General features: G+C 31.1%; 1 protein-coding gene across 1 annotated transcript; it reads right to left on the reverse strand.

Annotated features, from left to right (window-relative positions):
• On the reverse strand, positions 1 to 21,849 carry LOC145748800 (uncharacterized). Its single transcript, XM_082564986.1, has 42 exons — positions 21,775 to 21,849; positions 20,711 to 20,886; positions 20,207 to 20,324; positions 17,224 to 17,385; positions 16,646 to 16,828; positions 16,063 to 16,200; positions 15,562 to 15,690; positions 15,090 to 15,257; positions 14,654 to 14,816; positions 14,027 to 14,246; positions 13,778 to 13,830; positions 13,471 to 13,518; positions 13,326 to 13,362; positions 12,291 to 12,931; positions 11,881 to 11,963; positions 11,218 to 11,491; positions 10,582 to 10,739; positions 10,127 to 10,298; positions 9,837 to 10,044; positions 8,962 to 9,046; positions 8,656 to 8,763; positions 8,256 to 8,310; positions 7,785 to 7,895; positions 7,390 to 7,518; positions 6,987 to 7,295; positions 6,349 to 6,594; positions 6,004 to 6,042; positions 5,677 to 5,781; positions 4,664 to 5,046; positions 4,197 to 4,329; positions 3,677 to 3,788; positions 3,327 to 3,474; positions 3,021 to 3,144; positions 2,831 to 2,950; positions 2,719 to 2,752; positions 2,605 to 2,653; positions 2,301 to 2,473; positions 1,797 to 1,953; positions 888 to 1,239; positions 740 to 822; positions 504 to 666; positions 1 to 398 (listed from the first exon to the last, which is right to left on the reverse strand). Exons 1-42 carry the CDS (start codon positions 21,802 to 21,804, stop codon positions 280 to 282), a joined length of 6,498 nt encoding a protein of 2,165 aa, XP_082421112.1. The 5' UTR covers positions 21,805 to 21,849; the 3' UTR covers positions 1 to 279.
• Between the last annotated feature and the right edge of the window lie 271 nt (positions 21,850 to 22,120).

The following is a 22,120-nucleotide window of genomic DNA, read 5'->3' on the forward strand; positions in this document are numbered from 1 at the left end:
ACAACTAACCCCCAATAACATTAAATCCCTCTAGTGATCAAATTTTAACCCCCAAACTTTTACCCCCGAACGATTTGGATGACCCCCAAATAATTGTCCCAATAATAACCCCGAATTATTGAAATGAAATCCAAAGAACAAAACAAACATATTTACAACAATTAAAAACAGATGGCTATAAATCTGATGACGTCATGCTATCATAGTTATACCAACTGTGACATCACAAAACCTTAACAAGTCATTTATTACAAGTGATATTAAACAAGCATGATGACGTCACTGATCCCGTGCAGCGACAAGTACGTCATGAATGACGTCAATCTCGTTCTGGACCTCGTTCAATCCTCCACACTCGGGGGATTCCCCGGTACATCGCTCGTACGCTTCCTCTGTCACTGTAAAATTATGACGTCATAAGTAAAACTTGCGTGACGTCATATACACATCAAATTATGACGTGATATTGATGACGTATTTTTAATCAAATTATGACGTCATACCTGTGACGTATTTTTCCAATTTTTTGAGTCGATCCGACAAACAATCTTGCACGTCATGAATATGAGTCAACAAACTACTTCGACAACGTAACAATTCCTCATCCTTTATGACGTCACTAGTTGGCTTTGTTGACGTCACAGCTGGTGTATATGTTTTCTTAATCTAGAACAACATTTTCTTTTATAGAAAAATCCTTTTATTTTAAGTTTAAAAATACTTGGAAAATAATAAGTACTTGAATCGGAACCCACAAGCTCCCACTAGCGGTGGAAACACTTTCATTTTGTTTGCCACTAGGAGTCTTCTCATCACCGTCATCTTCGCAATAAAAGAAAAAATTAAAAGTTGGTAATTTGTTTTAATTATCAAGTTAATTAACTCACCATTAATTTCCATTTTTTCTTCATTATTTTCATTTTTTGGTTTCACATTTTCAATTTTTTTAATCTTTTCATTATTTTCCGTGTTATGCTCATTTTCTTTTTTTACTCCGCCATTTTCTTTATCTTTTCCACCATTTTTGTTATCTTTTCTACCATTTTCACCAATAATTCCACCATTTTCACCTAAAATTCCACCATTTTCCTCATGATATTTTCCCTCCCCGTTAAGGTTAGTTTCCTTGAAAGATTGCAGAAGTGGAATATTATTAAGTGGAACTATTCCGATCTTCCTTTTAATTCCATGAAGTGAATCTTTTAGTTTTGTGAGTTCCCCAATCAGCTGATGACTTGTCTATAAAAAAATTAAGTAATTAGAAATATATTCTTATCTTATTTTTTTCCATAGCCCCTTATGGAGATATTTATTTAAATATTTTTATTGGGTAAGGGTGTGCAGTTCGGACGTGTCTAAGCTATCTGTGAACGCCGAGCTTAAGGGCGAATAATTTGGCATTGGTGCGGATCGAACCTGAAACTTTTTGGCTTGTAGTTCGACGCCATGACCACTTAACCACACTACCGGATAGTTATATATAAGAATGCTTCGTGGACAATATGTGTTCAATTTATATGCTAACAAAATTAAAACTGCCGCTTGTGGTGCATGGGTTAGTTATCACTGACATATATTAGTTGTAAGTTGCAACCTTATTATGACAAATAAAATACCGACTGTAGGGTGGACTATTATCAACTAGTTTATAAAAAAAAGCACTTAAAAAAAACCTGTTAAAATATTTAAAAAAGGGATAATTTTATAAAATAATCAACAGACAAGTTATTTATTTAAATATCAAAATGCAAAAAAGAATTGAAATTATTTTTAGAGAATTAAAGTTTTTAACGAACCTTCATCAAGTTTTGCATATCAGCTGCCTTTTTCTTATTCTCTCTCATTTCTTTGATGTTCTCTTCCACACTGTTGTCAGTAGAAAGTACTGGGTTGCTTAAACTTGGAAGTTTTCCATCCTTGAGGAAGTCGTTGTTGTACAAATATATCCCTGATCTATTGGAGTCAAATTTGAGATTTAAAAAATATTATTGGCAGCGTAGTGGTTAGAACACTTTACTACAAGAGGATCTGGGTTCGATTACCACTGCTTCTTTGCTGTACAGCCCTTAAGTAAGGCACTATAAACGGTATGAACTCCTGCTGACCCAGCACTTAATCAGCAGTATAATTATCGGGTAATTATAGTCTCTATAATATCCCAAACTGCCACAGGCAACTCGAGAGTCTCTATAATATCCCAAACTGCCACAGGCAACTGGATCGGAGTAACAAATGTTACTTTATGTTTAAGTCGTAAAGTCGACCTTTCAATTGAGGACAAACATAAAAGTTTAACTCACTTTCTGACACCGGGTGGTGAGACACATAGTTTACAAACATAATCCTCATTGTTCTCACTATGGGAAATTCCCTCACAGTTGCAGTGTTGCCAATAATTACAAGATAGACACTGTATTAAGTTGGAAAAATGGTCAGTGCTTCCACAAACACATTTGATCAGTTTGTCGTTTGTCTGTGAAAATATTGGTTTTATTTTAATTACTTGTTTAAAATCATTAGTTTTATTTCTGTTTAACTCAATAGAAGTGTTTTAAACTTATATATTTATATTTTAGTAAATTTTAAAACTAATTAGTTTAAAACCTTTAATATTTCCTCCTTGAAACTTTCAGTTGAACTTCTTTTCCGCTTTCTACGAATAATTATAATTATTAAAACAGTAATTATTAGAAATTAATTAATATTTATATAACTTACCTAACACTTGGCTCTTGACTGGTTTCTGGTATTTCTAAAAATCAAAAACAAAATTAACAAATTATAAAACTTTTTTTAATTGCAAAACTTAATTTTTTTTTTATATTCTGACCTTTATTTGACCCCTGTGAAAGGTCAGCATGCATCCTGTAAAAATCAAGAGGGGGTTTCCCCCCTTTGGAACGGGGAATTCCCTGGGCTGATTCAGTGGAAAGTTTTCGTTTAGTGGTTGCTAGAAAAAAATTTTTTTTAATTTTTGGTTTCAGTTAATTTATTTTTTAAAACAAATTTTTTTTTTTTACTTTTTTCGACGGAAATCTTTCTTGTTTGAAGAGTTTTGATTGGTTGTTGTTGGTGGCAGTGTTTATGATGTTGTTGAAGGACAATTTTTCTTCTGAAGATCTTCCCACATCCCGCTACTTTACACTAAAAATTCAAGATTATTTCATTAATAAAAATTAACAAGCAAGCATTGTAAAAAAATATCAAAAAAACATTTTTTTTAAAACTTAACTTTAACTCTTTTTAAGTTTTTGGCAAATTGATAACAACTTAAATAATAAATAATAAAATTAAGTAGTAAAAAAAATGACAAACTAAATTAAAACCTTAAACTTGTTGAGACTTGGATCAGGTTTGCTCAACTTTGAGTAAAATTCTTTGTAATTTTGTGAGACTTTCAACCCTGAGAAACAGGGTTTCCCTCCAGCTGACTTCAGTGTGGTTTCCTTGCTGGTAGCTTCTTGTGCGGAAACACTAAAAAAATATAACCGGTTAAGAAAACTATTTTGAATATTACACTCATATTTTGATAAAGTAACATTAGTTACCCAAAACCAGTCTCGAGTCAACTTTTGCAGTTTGGGATATTATAGATTATAATTGCCTTTTAGTCACTACAAACTTTAATTTTCTTTTTTAACTTTATCCAACAAATATTTAAATTATTTAAATCCACCTTTTCTTGTTTGATTTTCCAACTTGAGGAGCGGAAGTTGGATCCCATTTCTTGATCATTTCTTCTTTCAACTTCCTCGTCATTCCATCATAATATTGGACAATATATTGGTCTGTAAATTAAATTTAATTTTCTTGTGTAAATAATTTTAATTGCAGCAGTTTTTTGTGGTCATTTCATAAATCCACTGATTTTTTTTTGTCTAAGCAAGATTAATTACTGTTAACACTTTTCAATATGTTCTTATAACATGGAAGCAGTAGGAATTTAACCCAGTAATGCATTACTCAAAAAACATTTGGCAAGAATGGAATTCAAACCCACAGGATACAATAACTTTTAAATGGTAGACTAGGCTGATTGCAAATGGTTGTGGTTAAAAAACAAATGGTTAAAATGCAGTCCATGGGAAGAACATTTAACTACAAAAAACTTATATAATCCATTATTTCAATATTATACCGAATGACTTCCCTACAAACAATACACTCAAGACAAATATATTTAATAACAAACTCACCAGCATCGAGACACTTGAGTATTGTTGCCGGATAACTCCTACAATCCGTCCATCTTGCCAGCACTGAATCTCCCTTCTTCAGTTTCCCTTCACTTGTCTCCTCACTTGCTTGTGTATATGTCGTAGAATTTGCCTAAATTATTAATTAAAAGTTAATCCAAAACCAACTTGTACAAAAAATAATAAGGTTTTAAACCATTGAATAACATTTTTTCCCGATATACATTAAGAATTAAAACTAGTATTAATATCATAGTGTATTTCTTATATTGTAAAAATCAGTTAATGGCCCGCACTAAATGATCCATATTTTAATTGTTGTAATATGGTCTCAACTCTCAATTAATATTTGTTCGTGATAATTTACCAGCACACTATAAACAGCAGTTTTATTTGTTTTATAGGCCTATAAATTAACTAACATATACATATATATATACATATATTCATTAAATATAGATTTATACCTTTTCATTTAAGTTGATAGGTTGAATTGAAACAACTGGATTCAACAATTTTAAATTTTCAGTGTTGCCAGATAATTTTATACTTTCAGTGCTTCCAAATAATTTTACACTTTCAGTGTTTCCACCTAATTTTAAACTTTCAGTGTTTCCACCTAATTTCAGAATTTCAGTGTTTCCAGATAATTTTACAGCATCAGGGCTTCCAGATAACTTTCCAGTGTTGCCAGAAAATTCCCCAGTGTTTCCCTGATTATCTCCTCTCAGTGGTTGAGCAATATTAGTTTTAATTTTATCGACAGAGTGAATACTCGGTTTCCAAGATTGTAGCCAAGTGTAACGAACAACTTTCTTCCGATTGTCGTAATATTTCACTTTGTAAGTTTCTAAAAAAACAATTTAATTAAATAATTAATTGAAATTATTTTGTTTTCTAATTAAATACATTTGAAAAAGTTTTATTCAACTAAAAATAGTTATTTATTGAACCGTTTAAACTAAATTTTTAATTATTTGTTATTTTAAAACGGTTGCAACAAATATTCACTCATGCACCACAAACAGCATTTTTTATAAACTTTATTACTTGAGAAAAAGTTTTAGAGTTAGACATTTGTGAATCGTTCATTAAGCTTTAATATTAATTAAATTATAAATTAATTGATTTAAATCTAGATAAAAACAAGTAACTTATCAGAAAATATAAGTTAACCGGCAGCGTGGTGTAGTGGTAAGAACACTTGCTACACCGCACATGTGGTCGTGGGTTCAATCCCCACTGATCTCATGCTGTAGCGCCCTTGAGTAAGGCGTTATAAACGGCATGAACTCCTGCTGAGCCAGCACTTAATCATCAGCATAATTATCGGGCAATTATAATCTATAATATCCCAAACTGTCACAGGCAACTCGATACTGGGTCAGAGTAATTGATGGGACTCTATGTTTAAGTCGTGCATTCAACTTTCCCACATCGAGGATAAAAATATACAAAAAAAGGTGGACTAAAGTTTTACCTTCATTAATCTTCTTCAAAATGGTGGCAGGATAATATTTTCTGTCGGTCCACTTACATAAAACTTGTTCACCCAGTTCATAATTAACAAGGGGTTCATCTGAAGCTGAACACAATAAAATATAACTTAAAGAAATTTTAGAAGAAGCTAAAAAACAGTAAAAAAAAACAAAAAGCAAAGTTAAACAAAGTCTTAGATATAACTTTAAACTAATTTTGTATAATAATTCATTTTTTAGTTAATAAAAAACAATTTTAAAACAACTTTTCTTTTTTTAAACAACATTTGATCAAATTGTTTTTGTTGAAATTAAAGTTTTTAACTTACTTGAAGTTTTCTTTGGCTTAGCTGAAACTTTTTCCCCGGCTAAAAAGAAATTTAATATTTTTTAAGTATTTTTACCAATAATTTTATTAAATCTTATGTAGAAACATACAGCTTAAACCATAATAAAAGTTATAACTAGATATGACCAATGTTGAAAACCTTTTTATTTATACTTTAATCATAACTTCTGTTCAATAGTTGCATAGGTTTATATTTACATTTTTAAAATAAACCCTTATTTTAATATACATAGATTTAAATATAAAAAAAACAGAGTACATAAATAACAAAAACTGTAACAGTTTACATTAATTTAGAATAAAGTTTTTTAAAAAAACAAAATACCAGTTTTCAAACTTTCAAAGTTCTCGGAAACCCTTCTTTCTCTTTCAATCGATAATTCTGAAATTCTACGTGACCTTGGCTTGACCTCCAGTGACCTCCGGCGAGGTGAGGCCGTGGGGGTCATGACCTTAGATGACAACTCAACCTTGGGTTTCTGTGGTAACAATGGAACTGACCCCCAAGGTCGAAGAAAGTCGTCCTTCAACGTTTTAATAAGACCGTCATAATATCGAACTTTGTATTTATCTGAGAAATATTTTTTTTAAATTTTAATTTAAAAAAAAATTTTTTTTGTATATAAATTTATCCTCGATGTGGTAGGATTAAATGCGCTACCTAAATATAACATTAGTTACCTCGACCCAGTATCAAGTTGCCTGTGGAAGTTTGGGATAATATAGATTATAATTGCCCGATAAATATGCTGCTGATTATGTGCTGGCTCAGCAGGAGTTCATACCGTTTATAGCCCCTTACTCAAGGACGCTACAACATGAGATCAGTGGGGATTGAACCCACGACCCCATGTGTGGTGTAACAAGTGTTCTGACCACTACACCATGCTGCCGATTTTAAAGTAAATTAAAAATAAAAATAATTTTTAAGGATTTTAAAATGAAATGATTTTCGCAAAATACCTTGTCCGAGTTTCTTTAAAATTGTCGCCGAATATAATCGACAATCCGACCATTTAGCCAACACTGTTTCCCCTTTCTTGTATCCTTTCTTATTTATTGGAGAAACACTGGTGCTTTTTGTTGGGGAAACACTGGTGCTGACAGATGGGGAAACACTGGTGCTGACAGATGGGGAAACACTGGTGCTTACTGATGGGGAATCACTAGTGCTTTTCGCAGGGGAAACACTGGTGCTTTTTGCAGGAGAAACACTGGTGCTTTTTGCAGGGGAATCACTGGATTTTAGTTCAGGACTTGATGACGCAGTTTCTAAAATTAAAAAAAAAAAAAAATTCGAAAAACAAAATTAAAAAAAAAACATTTTTTGAGTGAACACTTTTATTCATTTAAAAATTATTTTTACCCGACAAAATATTTTCTTCTTTGACTTTATCCTCAATTAAAGTTTCAGCTTTTGTTTCATTTTTCTCTGATTTTTTTTTATCTTTTGATGAATCTGTTTCTTTATTGGTAACTTGTTGAATTTTAGTTTCTATTTAACAAAAGAAAATTAAATTGATAAATTTTTAAAAAATTATTCCCCTATATATTGTTGAACTATTAAATTTGTTTTAAAAATAAAATTAAAAACATATTTATAAAGATATGAATTTGTAAATTTTTTTTATTTCTTAAAACTTTGTTAAAATAAACTTTGTAAGTTTTACTATATCAAATTAGTTTTAATTAAAACATTTTAAATATTTCTTTTTAAATAAACTTTACACAATTTGGCGTTTTAGAAGATTTTATTTTTACCATTTTCGCTTGATTTAGTTTCTGTAATTTCCTCGTTTATTTTATTTTCTTGTTTATCCTCAATGTAAGCGACTGGTTTTAACATTTTACGTTTGTTTCTCTTCTCAGGAGCTAAATATTAAAAAAAAAAACTGCATTAAAAAAAGAAAAAAAAAATTAGGTTATAAAAGTTTACAAAACTAAATAATTAAAGAAACTACTTCAAACTTAACTCTAATCTATCAATGAAACGCAAATGTTTTCACATTATTGTGTTTTTATTGATAAACAAATTAAAAAAAACAACAATTTAATGGCAGTTATTTAGAACAACAAAAACTTAACATTTAACCAATAAAGATACGTTATTTTGTGGTTAGTTACCAATTATAAATATAACCAAGCTAACAACATGAAATGAAGTGAAAGAAATTGTTAAACTTAAAGTTTTAGAATGATTAAAAGTGAATTAATGTTTCATTCTTGATTTACCTTTAATGTTGGTCTCAGCAACTGGATTGTACATCTTTGTCAGAGCAAAACACATCTTAAAAACATGAAACAATATCATTATTAATTTTTTAATTGTAGTTGAGTTTGGTAAAACAAAATTTTAACATTTTTTCTTTCTAGGACATGAGGTCCTTGGTTTGATTCCCATTCATAACATGGTTTTTTCCAAACTTTTTTAAATAAATTTTTTTTGCAAAACTTTGAGACTTTTATTTCATTTTACTATTATATAAATAACTCTTAAATATAACTTTAACTTTTGCTACTTTATCAACATTTTTAAAGGTTTTCTTTTTGCAAAATTTAAGCTTTAATAATTTTTGCAATAATTAATTTATTTTACAATTAAATAAATATTTTTTAAACTTTATCAAATTACCTTGATAGTAGATGAAGTAGCAACTTTTTCAAACTCCTGTTTAAAATAATCCGCAAATATTTGGGTCGACACTTGTTTGGAGGAATTATCTTTAAGAAATTGGCGAATCTAAAATAAAGATTTAAATAGTTTATTATTACAATAAAATAAACAAACCCTAAAGTTTATTAAATGAAAAAATATATTTATGTGTAAGAGCTTTAATTACAATTTTAAAAAATTAAAAAAAAATATTTGAAGTTTATAACTAATTTAATTTAACGTAAAAGAGTGAAAAGTTGGCAACAAATATCTTAAAACCCTTACAATGGATTTCTTCCACTGCATCCTCAATCTTCCAAATAATTTCTGATCCGGATGTTGGAGGAAGTGTGCTCCAGCTGGAAGGAAACTAAGAAGAAGAATTTAATGTTAATTAGTCAATCAAGAAAACGAAACATTGTTAATAATTTAAATAGTGTGTAGACATCGAATCAGGTTAAAACAAATATTTCTTGTAAACAACTTTGAAGCTTGTTTAAACATTTATTACAATAAAATTAAAACTAGGTCAAGATTTTGTTTAAAAATTAACTAAGTTTAAGTAAAAACCAGAACCATTAACAAGCTCAGAGCCATTAACAAGATTTACTTGTTATATTGTTTATAGCCTCAGCAACAGTTAACAGTCATAATTAGACATACTAACACATGTCAGTATATTTAGAGTCAAAAATTAAAAAAAAAATCCAATGACCTATCGATATTTGTTAAGTGATTAAAATTAACAGAAAGAAATAATCTACAATTTGGTGTTAAAGTTTTTTTCATTTAATTTGCAGTTTGATGAAGTTTTTTTTAAACTTATATTTTTTAGTATTTACAAACATTTAACCGGCAGCGTGGTGTAGTGGTTAGAACACTTGCTACACCACACATGAGGTAGTGGGTTCAATCCCCACTGCTTATATGCTGTAACGCTCTTTAGTAAGGCGCTATAAACGGTACAAACTCCTGCTGAACCAACACTTACTCAGCAGCATAATTACCGGACAATTATGTTCTCTATAATATCTCGAACTGGCACAGGCAACTTGAGACCGGGTCGGAGTAACTAATGTTACTCTATGTTAAGGTCGCGCATTCGACTTTCCCACATCGAGGATAAAGATATATACAAAAAAAATAATAATTTAACCCACTTATAAATAACAACGTGGTTCTCTTCCGCCATCTTTAAAAGCTCGAAATTAATTTGAACGAGGTGAGAATCGACCAACAACGCGATCGGTCGCCGAGGAGTTATTTCCTTCAAGAAAACATTTTGGAACCAAAACAATAAAACTTGAGAGTCCATTGTTCCATTCTGTGATGTCATAATCAGTTGTTCATTGATCTTTGTATCACCTTCTGTGATGTCATATTAAAAATTTGATTAATTTATAAAAATCATAAAAGTTTCAAAAATTTTTTTCTGAAAGTTTAACCCCACCTGGAAAAACATGAAATGGGGTAAGGGGAATCCCGTTTGCCCCGATACAAGTCAAGGTCGTGATCTTGCTTTTTGACCCCAACCCAGTCAACTTTGACCCCACATTGTCACCCTTGTTGTTGCGGGTAAAACTGACGTTGTGCATCAACTTGGGGTTTGTGTCCCAAACAACCTGAAAATTAATTAAAATTTTAATTAAACTGAATTAGCTAATATTTAATTAATTAAAAGAAAAGTTTAAATCAACCAAATATTTTAATAATTGCAGTAATCAAATATATTGAAAACTTTAATTAAACCTTAATTAATTTAATTTTAATTAATAGAAAATATTTAGCTGATAGTTTTTTTAATTAATTAAAATAAAATAATTTTAAATTTCTTTTAGATTTTAATTAACCAATATATTAAAAACTTTAATTAAACACTAATTAATTAATTAAAAGTTAATTAACCTCATCCATGTAGAAGACTCCATTTGGAGCAACATCCACCGAGTGAAGAGTAGAGAGCCATCGAAGTTGCCAGTCCTCGAATCCCTCTCGATCGATTCGGAAGCGTGATAACGGGAGTTTGCGGCCCGGGAAGATCTCAGGATGACGTGACAAGAATTCTAGAATATATAAAATTTAAGAGTCAATCACTTTACGGTAAAGATTTATATAAACATTTTTAAAAATTGAACAAAAAAGGTTAAAATGTCAGAAGTTGAATTTAGTTATACTAGCATTCTATTAAAACTCTAATTCACTTTACTTTGGCCATTAAATATTTTATTTAAACCATAAAAAGTAATAACCCAAAGTAATACAAGCAATATTTTTATTTAGTCATTTTATCTTTATTAATTGTTACAAAAAAATAAGTTAAACAGTAAACTAATTAACGACCTCAACATTAAAAACATCTATATATAACAAAGCCTGTTGTATAACAATATATATACAGACATCAAATTTATAGGGCCTACAAAATAAATAAAACTACAGTTTGTGGTGTGTGGGTAAATTATCAAAGGCAAGTATTAGTTGAAAGTTGAGACCATATTACAAAAATTAGGTTTAACTCGTATTTTCTTTAAAACAACTCACCATTTAGCCAAGTTGTAGATGGATAATTCAGTGTGAAAATATTATTAAACAACACAGTGTACATCTCCTTGGTGAGAAAATCTTTAATTTTATCAGAGATATGTTGATCTAGGATCCCCCAACCCAGGTCTGTCATATCATGGATCCAATTCACTATCACCTCCTCATCTGACCCCAACATAAAATCCCCCTTAGTTGACCCAGAAATGACCCCATGTTTGTGCAACACTGTTTCTCGAAGTTGGCTTACGTTTACGTTCGCTAACTCTGCTACCTGAAACATTCAATTAAAAATTTTAATATTTCGTTTTAATTAGCAAAAAAAGGGTTTTTTAAATTTTGTTGGGTGTTTTTTTATATATATCTTTATTCTCAATGTGAAAAGGTCAAATGTGCGACCTAAACATAGAATAACATCAGTTACTCCAACCCAGTCTCGAGTTGCCTTTATTAATTAAAAATATTATAGATTATAATTGCCTAATAATTATGCTGCTGATTAAGTGCTGGCTCAGCAGGAGTTTGTATCGTTTATAGCGTTTTTTTTTTAAACCTTAAATCACCTTAAAAACTTAAGTAAAATATTTTTTCAACTAAAATACCTAAAAACCTCCTAATTTTCTTATCTGTAGTAAGTTTTAAATTAAATATAAAATATATCACCTCAGTTACTGTCAACTTTCCCAGTAAAACTTTTTGAGCTCCAGCTTCTAGTTTCTCTTTCAAAGATAAGTTGTTAAACTCATCTAAAATAAAAATAAAATTAATTATTGGTACATTTAAAATATAAGCAGTTGTTACACTACCTGACTATACTTTATAAGGCCCTTAGTTTCATTCCCACTGCTTTTATGTTATAACACTCTTTAGTAAAGTAATATAAAGTCCTAACAAGCAAAAGAGCAATTATAATTTATAATATCCCAAACTAGCTAAGTTAACTTAAGGCTGAGTCAAGTCTGCCTTTAAAGTCTGCCTACATCCAAAACTCAGTTAAAAGGATAATTCTTAAACAACTAAATTTAAAACAAAAATAACAAGATAAAAATTATTTTTTCATGTAAATAACAAACCTTTGTTTCCACTTTTCTCTGGGCTTTGTTTTTTCGGTTTAACCTTAATCACATTTTTACTTGATTTAACTTTTTGTTTAACTTCTTTTGGAGTAGTTTTAACTTTAATTTGTGGCAAGGTTTTTGGTTTTTGAGTGATTTTTATTTCTTTGGTTGGCTCAGCCAAAAAATTCTCGTCCAAGAAAATTTTTCCTTTTTTTGGTTTTACAACTTCTGTCAACTTTTGACCTTCTTTCGATATTTTTCTTTCATTTTTTTCTTTAATAATATTTGGTTTAGTATCAGAAGTTGTTGGTGTTTTGGAAATAGTTTCTGATTGTGATTTATTCTCAGTTTTTTTATCCTCAAATTTGTCTTGTGAAGAAATCCCTTGAACTGGTTTTTCTATTGGTTCAGAAGATGGTTCCACTGGTGTTTTGGTATCTGGTGTTTGGAGGACTGGTTGAACTGTTTTCTTGTCAAATGGTCCAACATCTGGTACAACTGGTTTTAATTTGGTGTCTAGATTAGTTGTATCTGGTGTTTTGCCATCTGGTTTATTTAATGGTTGTTTTATTGGTTTATTTGAGTTATCTGAAGATTCGTTTCCACCAGATTGGGAAAGTTGAAGCAAAACTTCACTCGCTTCGTATCTTTCAAAACTAAAAATAATATTTTTATTAGATATAAACACCAGCAGCATGGCTAGAACACTAGATTTCACTACATAATGTCCTGGGTTCAATCCCCGCTGATCTCATGCTGTAGCGCCCTTGAGTAAGGCACTATAAACGATATGATCTCCTGCTAAGCCAGCACTTAATCAGCAGCATAGTGATCGGGCAGTTATAACCTATAATATCCCAAACTGCCACCGGCAACTCGAGACTGGGTTGGAGTAACTGAAGTTACTTAATGTTTAGGTTGTGAAGTCAACCTTCTTACATCGAGAATAAATAATTAAAAAATATTTTACTAGGACAAAAATTTAATTAGTTTTAACTATAATGGATATTAAAAACCAAATATTTAAAATAATAAAAAACTAGTTTATACCTTTCACTTTTAGTTGGCTTCATTTTGTTGGGTAAAACTAGAATTAAAACAAATTAAAATTACTTTTTACCTGCTAAAGTTAAATTTTTTTAATGAAAAAATATTTTTTAACTATTTTTAAACATATTCTTAATAACATATTTACCTTCAATTTTGTTTTTAGTTTTTCCTTTGTTTCCAAATTCATTTTCCTCTGTAATATTTAAATTTAAGTAATATTTAAAAAAAATAATAAATTAAACAACTACTAAAAAATAATAAAACAATTTTTTAGTTTAAAATAAAAACAATCAGCAGCTTAATTATCGGGCAATTATAATCAAAAATATTCCAAACTGGCAAAGTCAACTCAAGCCTGGGTCAAAGTAATTGATGTTACTCTATGTTTAGATAGTGATTTTTAGATGGCCTTTCCACATTAAGGATAAACTAAATATTTTAAAACAACCCACCATCTATAATAAGCGGACTCTCAGAATCATCGCTCATATCAGATCCATGTAAACTAAAACAAATTAAAATATTTAAGTTTACGACAGTAAAACAGTAAAACTCTGAAATTTAATAATTTAACTTGTTGGTAAGAAAAATTTTTAGCCAATTAAAAGAAACCATTTTTTAGCCTATTTAATTGTAATTAAAATGTTTTAAACAATCATTTTTAAATATTTGAAAATATAATTTTAAAATAATTTCTTAACCTTTTTTTGAGATGAGCAGATGACGTTGCCATGGTAACAGTGCTGGAAGTGGTTGTCGCCGAGGTAACCATCGTGGTGACTTTGTCCAATAGCGACCCGGTTATTTTGTCGAGTCGTGCTTGTTTTGGGTTCAACTTTTGTTCCTCGATTTTACGTTTTCTGCCACGACGTTGTTGTTGTTGTTGTTGGGTTGATTGTTGCTTGGAGGGCTCAGTTGAATCTAAAACCAGAAAAATTCAATTTTTAACATTTATATTAACAAATATTAACACATTTTAGCAAAAAAGAAATTATACTCAGTTTTTCAAAATTTAAAATAGATTTAAAGATGTGGAAAGGTCGATTTTACGACCTAAACATAAAGTAACATTAGTTACTTCCCCCCAGTCTTAAGTTGCCTGTGGCAGTTTGGGATATTATTAATTCTAATTGTCTGATAATTATGCTGCTGATTAAATGCTAGCTTAGCAGGAGTTCGTACCGTTTATAGCGCCTTACTCAAGGGTGCTACAGCATGAGAGCAGTTGGGATTGAACCCACGACCTCATGGTTGTTTAAGCAAGTGTTCTGACCACTACACCATGCTGCCAGTATGTACCAAAGCACAACTTCACTAAAAGTCCTCACCTTTTCTGTGACTGCTCCTCCTCCTTTCACGATCACCAGCTGAGGTTCGATACCTCCGATATCCTGAGTCATCCGAACTCGTCACCTCGACTTTTGGGGGGGAATTCAGGGGTGTATCGAGAGATTGAAGGTACACTCTTTGTGCAGTCTTCATTGCTTCATCCTAGGAATATTTTAAATCAAATTTTTTTTTTAAACGTGCACCACAAATGAGAGTTTTATTTATTTTGTAGCCCCATATATTGAACGTACATATTTTTCATTAAGCTTTATTATTTATAGATTACTTGTTTTAGCAATAAGTTTACAAAATTTATCATTTTTAAATAACAAACTTAAAAATCAACATTATTCATTTTAAGTTAATAATAATTTTAGTTAATCTATAAATATATTTTAAACCAAATATTTTTAGGATTTTAACCAAAAGTTTTACCTTTTCTTTCTCAGTCATTCTCTTCAACAAAGCTGGTCTCAACAACTTCTTCAAACCATCATAAAACATGACAGTGTACGATCCAACTTTGTTTACACTGATCACTGTGCCTGGGTAGAAGTTACCGTCCGTCCATTTCGACAAAACATCATCACCGATATTAAATTTCTAAAGAAAAGATTTTTATTTTGATTAAATTTTTTATAAATTAGAGCAACTTGCAAAACCTTTTTAAATACGTGTTAAGTTATTAAAAAATCTACACTTTGCATTTTAATTGTTGTAATATAAAGTTAATTCTCAACTAATATATGTTTGTTAAAGTTTACTTGTGTACCACAAATGGCAGTTTTATTTATTTTGGTCTAAAATTTCTATATATATATATATATATTTTCCACTAAGCTCCATATATAGATCAAAGCTTAGACTAAACAACCGTATATATTATAAAAACTTTAAACAGATTTACCTCAAAATCTTGTTTTTTCTCCTTTTGGGTGCTTCCCCTGATTAAGGTTGACCCCACTGGGAACACGGTGTCGAACTTTTTACCCCAACCATTATAATGAACCAAAACCTCTTGCTTGTCCTTTTCAACCTTGTAAGAATTACATTTTGTTAAGTTAGAAATTTATCAGAACATTACAATTAGAACGTAAGTTTAACTAAATAAAGCATAACAAAATTACACAAAAAATGTTGTGCTATCTACATAAGGTCCTGAGTTTAATCCCCATTGCTCCTATGCTGTAGCACTCTTAAGTTAATTGTTATAAACGGTGTGAACTCCTGCTAAGTCAGCATTTAATCAGCAGCGTAAATATCAGGCAATTATAATCTATAATATCCCAAACTGCCACAGGCAACTTGAGACTGGGTTGAAGTAACAAATGTTACTCTATGTTTAGACTGTAAAGTTAACCCTCCCACATATTAAATGAATAAATACAAAGATAAATTTAATCACTACCTCCACAATCTTCGCGTTGTACCACTTCCCACAATCCATTGCTTCAATGCTCTCCCCAACCTCATATTTGACCGGGTTCAATGGAACAGCATCTGGGGGTAAACTTGATCTTTTTCCTTTACTTGGAGCTGGGCTTTCCTACATTTAAATAAGTGTTTAGATTAAAGTTGGTAGTAATAAGGGCTTTACCATTAAAATTTGCATTGACGGTTATTTAAGCTAAGGATATCTTTTACACACAAATTATGCCAAATTCTTGTTAACAAGTCTCATATACAACTTTAGTTTTAACATATTTTAAATGCAAGTTGTCGAAAGGTGTAAATAATCATTTTTATGACAACGTGGCATACAGGTAGTTGTAGGTTTTGGGCTAAAAAATGGTGTAAAGTTACCACTTTTATTGCTTGAATAGCATCCTTGGGTTGGGTGCTAACTCCTTTAAATATGATTTAAAAAACAATCAGCAATTTAAATATAAAGTGGCAGGTTATTTATAAACCAAACTGTTAAAACCTAAAGCTGAGATAAAATAATCATTTTTTAGAAATAACTATAACGTAAAATAAAAATAAAAACTCACTGCAGTCTTTTTAGCCTCGTCCTTTTGTGCTTCCTTTTTGCCCTCTACCGCTCCTGGTGGAGCAGATTTATCACGCTTGAATATATTTCCAGAAAGTTTTATGGGGGGTCTCCCTCGACGTGACCCTCCTGGGGTTTTGGAAGTTTTGGGGTCAGAAGTTTTCGATCTTTTTCGACCAATTCCCTAAACATTTAATTTTAAGTATTAGGTATATAAAGAATAGGAGGTAACAAATAATAAAACCATGTTAAACATAAAAATATTGACATTAAAAAATAAAATTGATTTTATCATTTTCTTATAGCATAAATAAAGTGTTTACTGTTTAAATTTGGATACAAAAAAAATCTTTTAAAAAAATCTAATGACAGTTTTTACTTTAATTTATATACTGCTGATTAAGTGTTGGCTCAGCAGGGGTTTATACTGTTTAAAACTTTACTCAAAGGTTTAAAACTTTACTCAACAGCATGAAAGCAGTTGGGATTGAACCCATGACCCCGTGTGTGGTAAATCAAGTGTTCTTACCACTACACCATGCTGCCGGTTATTTATATGTTGGTCAATAAGTCTGTTACCTTTCTGACTTTTGATGCCAAGTCTTCACTATCTGATGACGCCCAGTTTTGTTTTATTTTCTTTTTCTTAAACTTTTTAGCACTTGATGTCGGGCTAACTTCAATCTCACCTTCCGATGATTCAGATTCTTGTTGAACGGGTTTCTCCGCTTTCTCCAAATTCTATAAAAATCATTGATATATAATAAGTGGATAATATATGTTTGTGCAGCCAATTTATTTACTTTGTATGCGCCTACAAAATAAATAAAACTTTCGATTGTGGTAGGCAGATAAAATGATGCGGGCAAATATTAATTAAGGGTTGCAACCATATTAGAATGATTAAAATGTAGACCATAAGACAGGCTATAGACTAGTTTACTTAAAAATACAAATATTAAAACTGGTGAAGACTGTAATTAGTAGTGATGTGCCGATCAAAAAAGTGATCGTAAATCGCCGATTTTTGAAGGTATTTTGCGATCACCCGATCAGAGTTCAAAATCGGCAGATCGGAAAATACGTAACAACTAGGTATTGCGCCACAAATGATCAGGCACTGTACATGCCTTAACCACATGATTTTATATCAACTATGTTAATACAATATTGTAACGTCACAATTAAAATAGTGTTACGTTTTTTTTATTTGATAATTTCTTGCAAAATCATTTACAGTCGGGTCCTTTTTACTTCTAAGTAAATAAATACCGCAATGTCAAATCGTAGGTCGGATATTTGGACAAGGTTTACTGTAATTAAAGATAGTGAAAGCAAAGCAATGTGTAATACATGTAAATTGGTTATTCCAAGAGGAAGTCCGGGCAACAAAAGAAGCTATAATACAACAAATTTGTGGAGACATCTCAAAACTTCATATTGGTGCAACGAAAGGGAACTCGCGTCGGGTGCTACTCAAATACAACCCACGCTTGAAGATGTCATCGCAAAGAAAAAAAAGTTTGAATCAGCTCATCCAAAGGCAAATCAAATTACGCAAGCCATCGCTAAAATGATTGTAAAAGATCTACAGCCGTTTTCATTCGTCGAAGACGAAGGTTTTAGAGACCTGATGGAAGTTCTAGAGCCCAGGTTTAAAATACCATCCCGCACAACATTTTCAAGAACAATTATACCTGCTCTTAAAACAGAAGTGTGGGAAGGATTAAAAGACAAGATCAAACAAAAAATTAGTGCTGTAACAATAACTACTGATTTGTGGACCAGCAAACAAACAATTAGCTACATCGGTGTAACTGGGCATTGGTCAAACAAAGAAGGCCGGGTAATGGCCTTGTTAGCCCTACAATTGGTGGAAGAACGGCATACTGCCGAATATATAAGTGGCCAACTTCGCGATGTAATTACCTGTTGGTTTTCTTCAACGCAAGAAATTAGACAAGTTAACACAGATAATGCTGGGAATATGATAAACGCTACAAAAATGCTTAAATTGGTCCACCATCCTTGCTTTGCACACACGATTAATCTAATTGTTACAGACAGTCTAAAATCGCAAAGAATGGTTCGTGATATTGCTGCAAATTGTAAAAATATAACTTCAACATAACATAGATCCACAAGAGCCTCGTCGCTGTTTCACAAAACCCAGTCTGAAATGGGTCTTCCTGTGGTTGAAATTCCACAACAGATTATTACAAGATGGAATTCTGCGTTTTATAACGTGCAGGCTGTCTATAACCAACGCTTAGTGTTCACTAAAATTGCCCAAGATACCAATACACAAACATCTCTTTCATTTATTGAAAATATTCGGGCGATTACGTACACCCAGTGGGACCTAATGCCCAAAATTATAGACTTGCTTCAACCGTTTGAAGAAGCAACCAAAAGAATTTCTCGAGCCGAAGATTCAATAAGCGAGGTTATTCCGCTAATAATTGGCATACGTACCATGCTTACTGGCACAGCGGCAGAAGGATTGAGCACAATGAAATGCGAATTAGAACGTGGAATTAACGTACGTTTCGAAAGTATTCTTAACAATGATCATTACATCATCGCGACTTGCGTAGATCCTCGATATAAAATGAAATTCGTCGCTGAAAAAAGAGATGAAATAAAAGAAAAAATAAAGCAAGACATTATTAGTAAAGAACACGATGAAGTAACTGAAGTAGTTCCCTCCACCTCGTTAAATCAAACCAAAAGAGGCCTGCTTGATACTATTGTTGATTTAACATCAGGAAACAAGTCTCCATTGACAGCGTCGGATGAAGTTGATGAGTACCTTCAAGAAAAATGCATTGCTGTTGAAAGAGATCCAATCATGTTCTGGATAGAAAAACGTGAAGTTTGGCCACGCTTATCTCAGTTGGCTATTGATATTTTGTCGTCACCCTCAACGAGCGTGGCTAGTGAACGGGTTTTTTCTGCTGTAGGAAGAATCTTAGAAGAGCGAAGAAACAGACTTAAACCCGAGAATGTGCAAATGTTGGCGTTCATAAAATATAATATGTGACGTCAATACGTAGCGCCGTATTTTTGTATTAATAAAAGTGCCTAGTGTTTCCTTAAATTGTACTAAATGTGACTGTTAAACCTTTTAACAAACCTGTGAATAAGTAGGTAGAAATATTCAACATACTGGGTTATTTTTTTAGTAATTTAGTCACTGTTAAGTTAACGATTTTTCGGTCACGTTATCGGATCGTGATCGCGATCTGATCGGAAATAATTATTACGATTACGAGCCGATTTCGATCATAAAAAAAGGCAATCGGCACATCACTAGTAATTAGTAAGTGATTTTTGCTTTTTAGTGTTACATGTGTTGTGTAAACTATTCTGCAGTGCTGCTTTCAAAAATGTGCTTCCAATATTTTAAAATCCCCCCCCCCCAAAAAAAAAACAGTGGAAAAGCATTATTACTGAACCCCTTTAACTTTCATTGCCAATGTAAAAATGTGCAAAATTAAATGATCATTTACATTAAAACTGTTCAAAAAACTTTCTTAATTTTATGTTAAAAGAAACCAACCTCCAACAAAACAAGCAGTTCCTCCGCAGGGACTGTCTTAACATCTTCTTTCCCTGATTCCTTGTATTTGTTGAATGCTTGTTCAATGTGACTATTTCGCTGGAAAAACCTCTGACGCCTAAAATTAAAAATTATTTAAATTTTTAACAAAATTAAAAAACCTTAAAATTTTTTCTTTTATTTGTAAACTTTTAGGTCCTGACTTAAATTTGTTGTTATTTTGTTTATAACATGCTTAGAATAAATTAATTTTTTTGTATATATCTTTATCCTCGATGTGGGAAGGTCAAATGGACGACCTAAACATAGAGTAACATCAATTACCCCAACCCAGTCTTAAATTGTCATTGGCAGTTTTGGATATTATTGATTATAATTGCCTGATAATTACGCTGCTGATTGACTGTTGGACTAAAAAAAAGCCAACTATTTACAAATAATAATCCAAAATTGAAACACCAAAATGAAAAAAGAGGACAAACTGAACAAAAATATTATTTTTACCAAAACAGTCCCGGTCTGTTGTCCTTAAAACTTGTTTTTCTTGGAAATTTATCCAAATGTTTCTTCAAGGTATCATAAAGTATTTTTTGAGGCACCTTAAGGTACTTTCCCCAACATGTGATCAGAAAGTTGCCAATAACTTGCTCTTCTTCTGAACTAAACATTTTTTTAACCCCCTAAAAAAATATTTTTTTAAAAGTTTTTAAACTTTTCTATTTAATACTTTTAAAAAATTTAAACAAGTACAAAAGCGTTTTGACAATTTCTTAACTGCTGTTTATCTTTAAAATAAGATTTTCATTGCATCCAAATTATAAGGCAACTTTATTTTTGTTTTTAAGTTTAATAAAATGTTTACATTTATTTATCCTCGCTGTGAGAAAGATGACTATATTATATACTTAAAGTAGCAAGAGATATTTTTTTTGTATATATCTTTATCCTCGATGTGGAAAAGTCGAATGCGGGACTTAAACATAGAGTAACATCAGTTACTCCGACCCAGTCTCGAGTTGCCTGTGGCAGTTTGTGATATTAAAGATTATAATTGCCCGGTAATTATGCTGCTGATTAAGTGTCGGCTCAGCAAGAGTTTATACTGTTTATAGCACCTTACCTATGGGCGCTACAACATGACTTCAGTGGGGATTAAACCCATGACCTCATGGTGGGATAACAAGTGTTCTTACCACCACACCACGCTGCCGGTGAAACTTCTCCTCGCCGGGGAATCAAATATTACAACCCATGCTTAACTAAAACTTCAGCAGTTAGGTTTAATATTGATTATATTTGCTCAATATTCACTTTGCCGATTGTTTTTGGGCCGGCAAAGTTTTTACCGTTTACAATGTCTTAGTTAAGGATACTACATCATGTAAGCAGTAATAAGTTAAACCTAGAACCTTGAAAAGTAAAGTTTAATAAACTTTTCGAGTCCCGCCGGTAAATTTGTTCACCAAAATTCCACAAAAACCAACCATTTTTAAAAACTTATAAATCTAATTTGGGAATGGCAAACACTAATTTTTTTATTTTTATAAATTATTAATCAAAATTTTTACCTTTTTGGGGCTTCCAGGCGATCCTGGCATTTTAAATTTCAACAATTTTTTATTTTCTTAAAAATTTAAGAAATCTGAAAAAAGAATTATATTTTGTAAAAAAAAATGCTTTCCAAAACTTTAAGTCTGATAATTTGGCATAAATTTTAATTTACAGAAACTGTATTTAAATTTTTTGAAGTATATGAGCCAAATTACTACAATATAAGAATTAAATCAGCTTGCAATATATTAAAGTAGTCTGCCACTTCTAAAATCTTAACATCTTTAAAAATATGTTAAACTTAATATAGTATAACAACTAAAAACATCACATTGCCTAAAAATTATGATTCACAAAAAAAAT

Source organism: Corella eumyota, chromosome 1 (genome assembly GCF_963082875.1).
Source record: "Corella eumyota chromosome 1, kaCorEumy4.1, whole genome shotgun sequence".
In the NCBI taxonomy this organism is placed as follows: Eukaryota; Metazoa; Chordata; class Ascidiacea; order Phlebobranchia; family Corellidae; genus Corella; species Corella eumyota.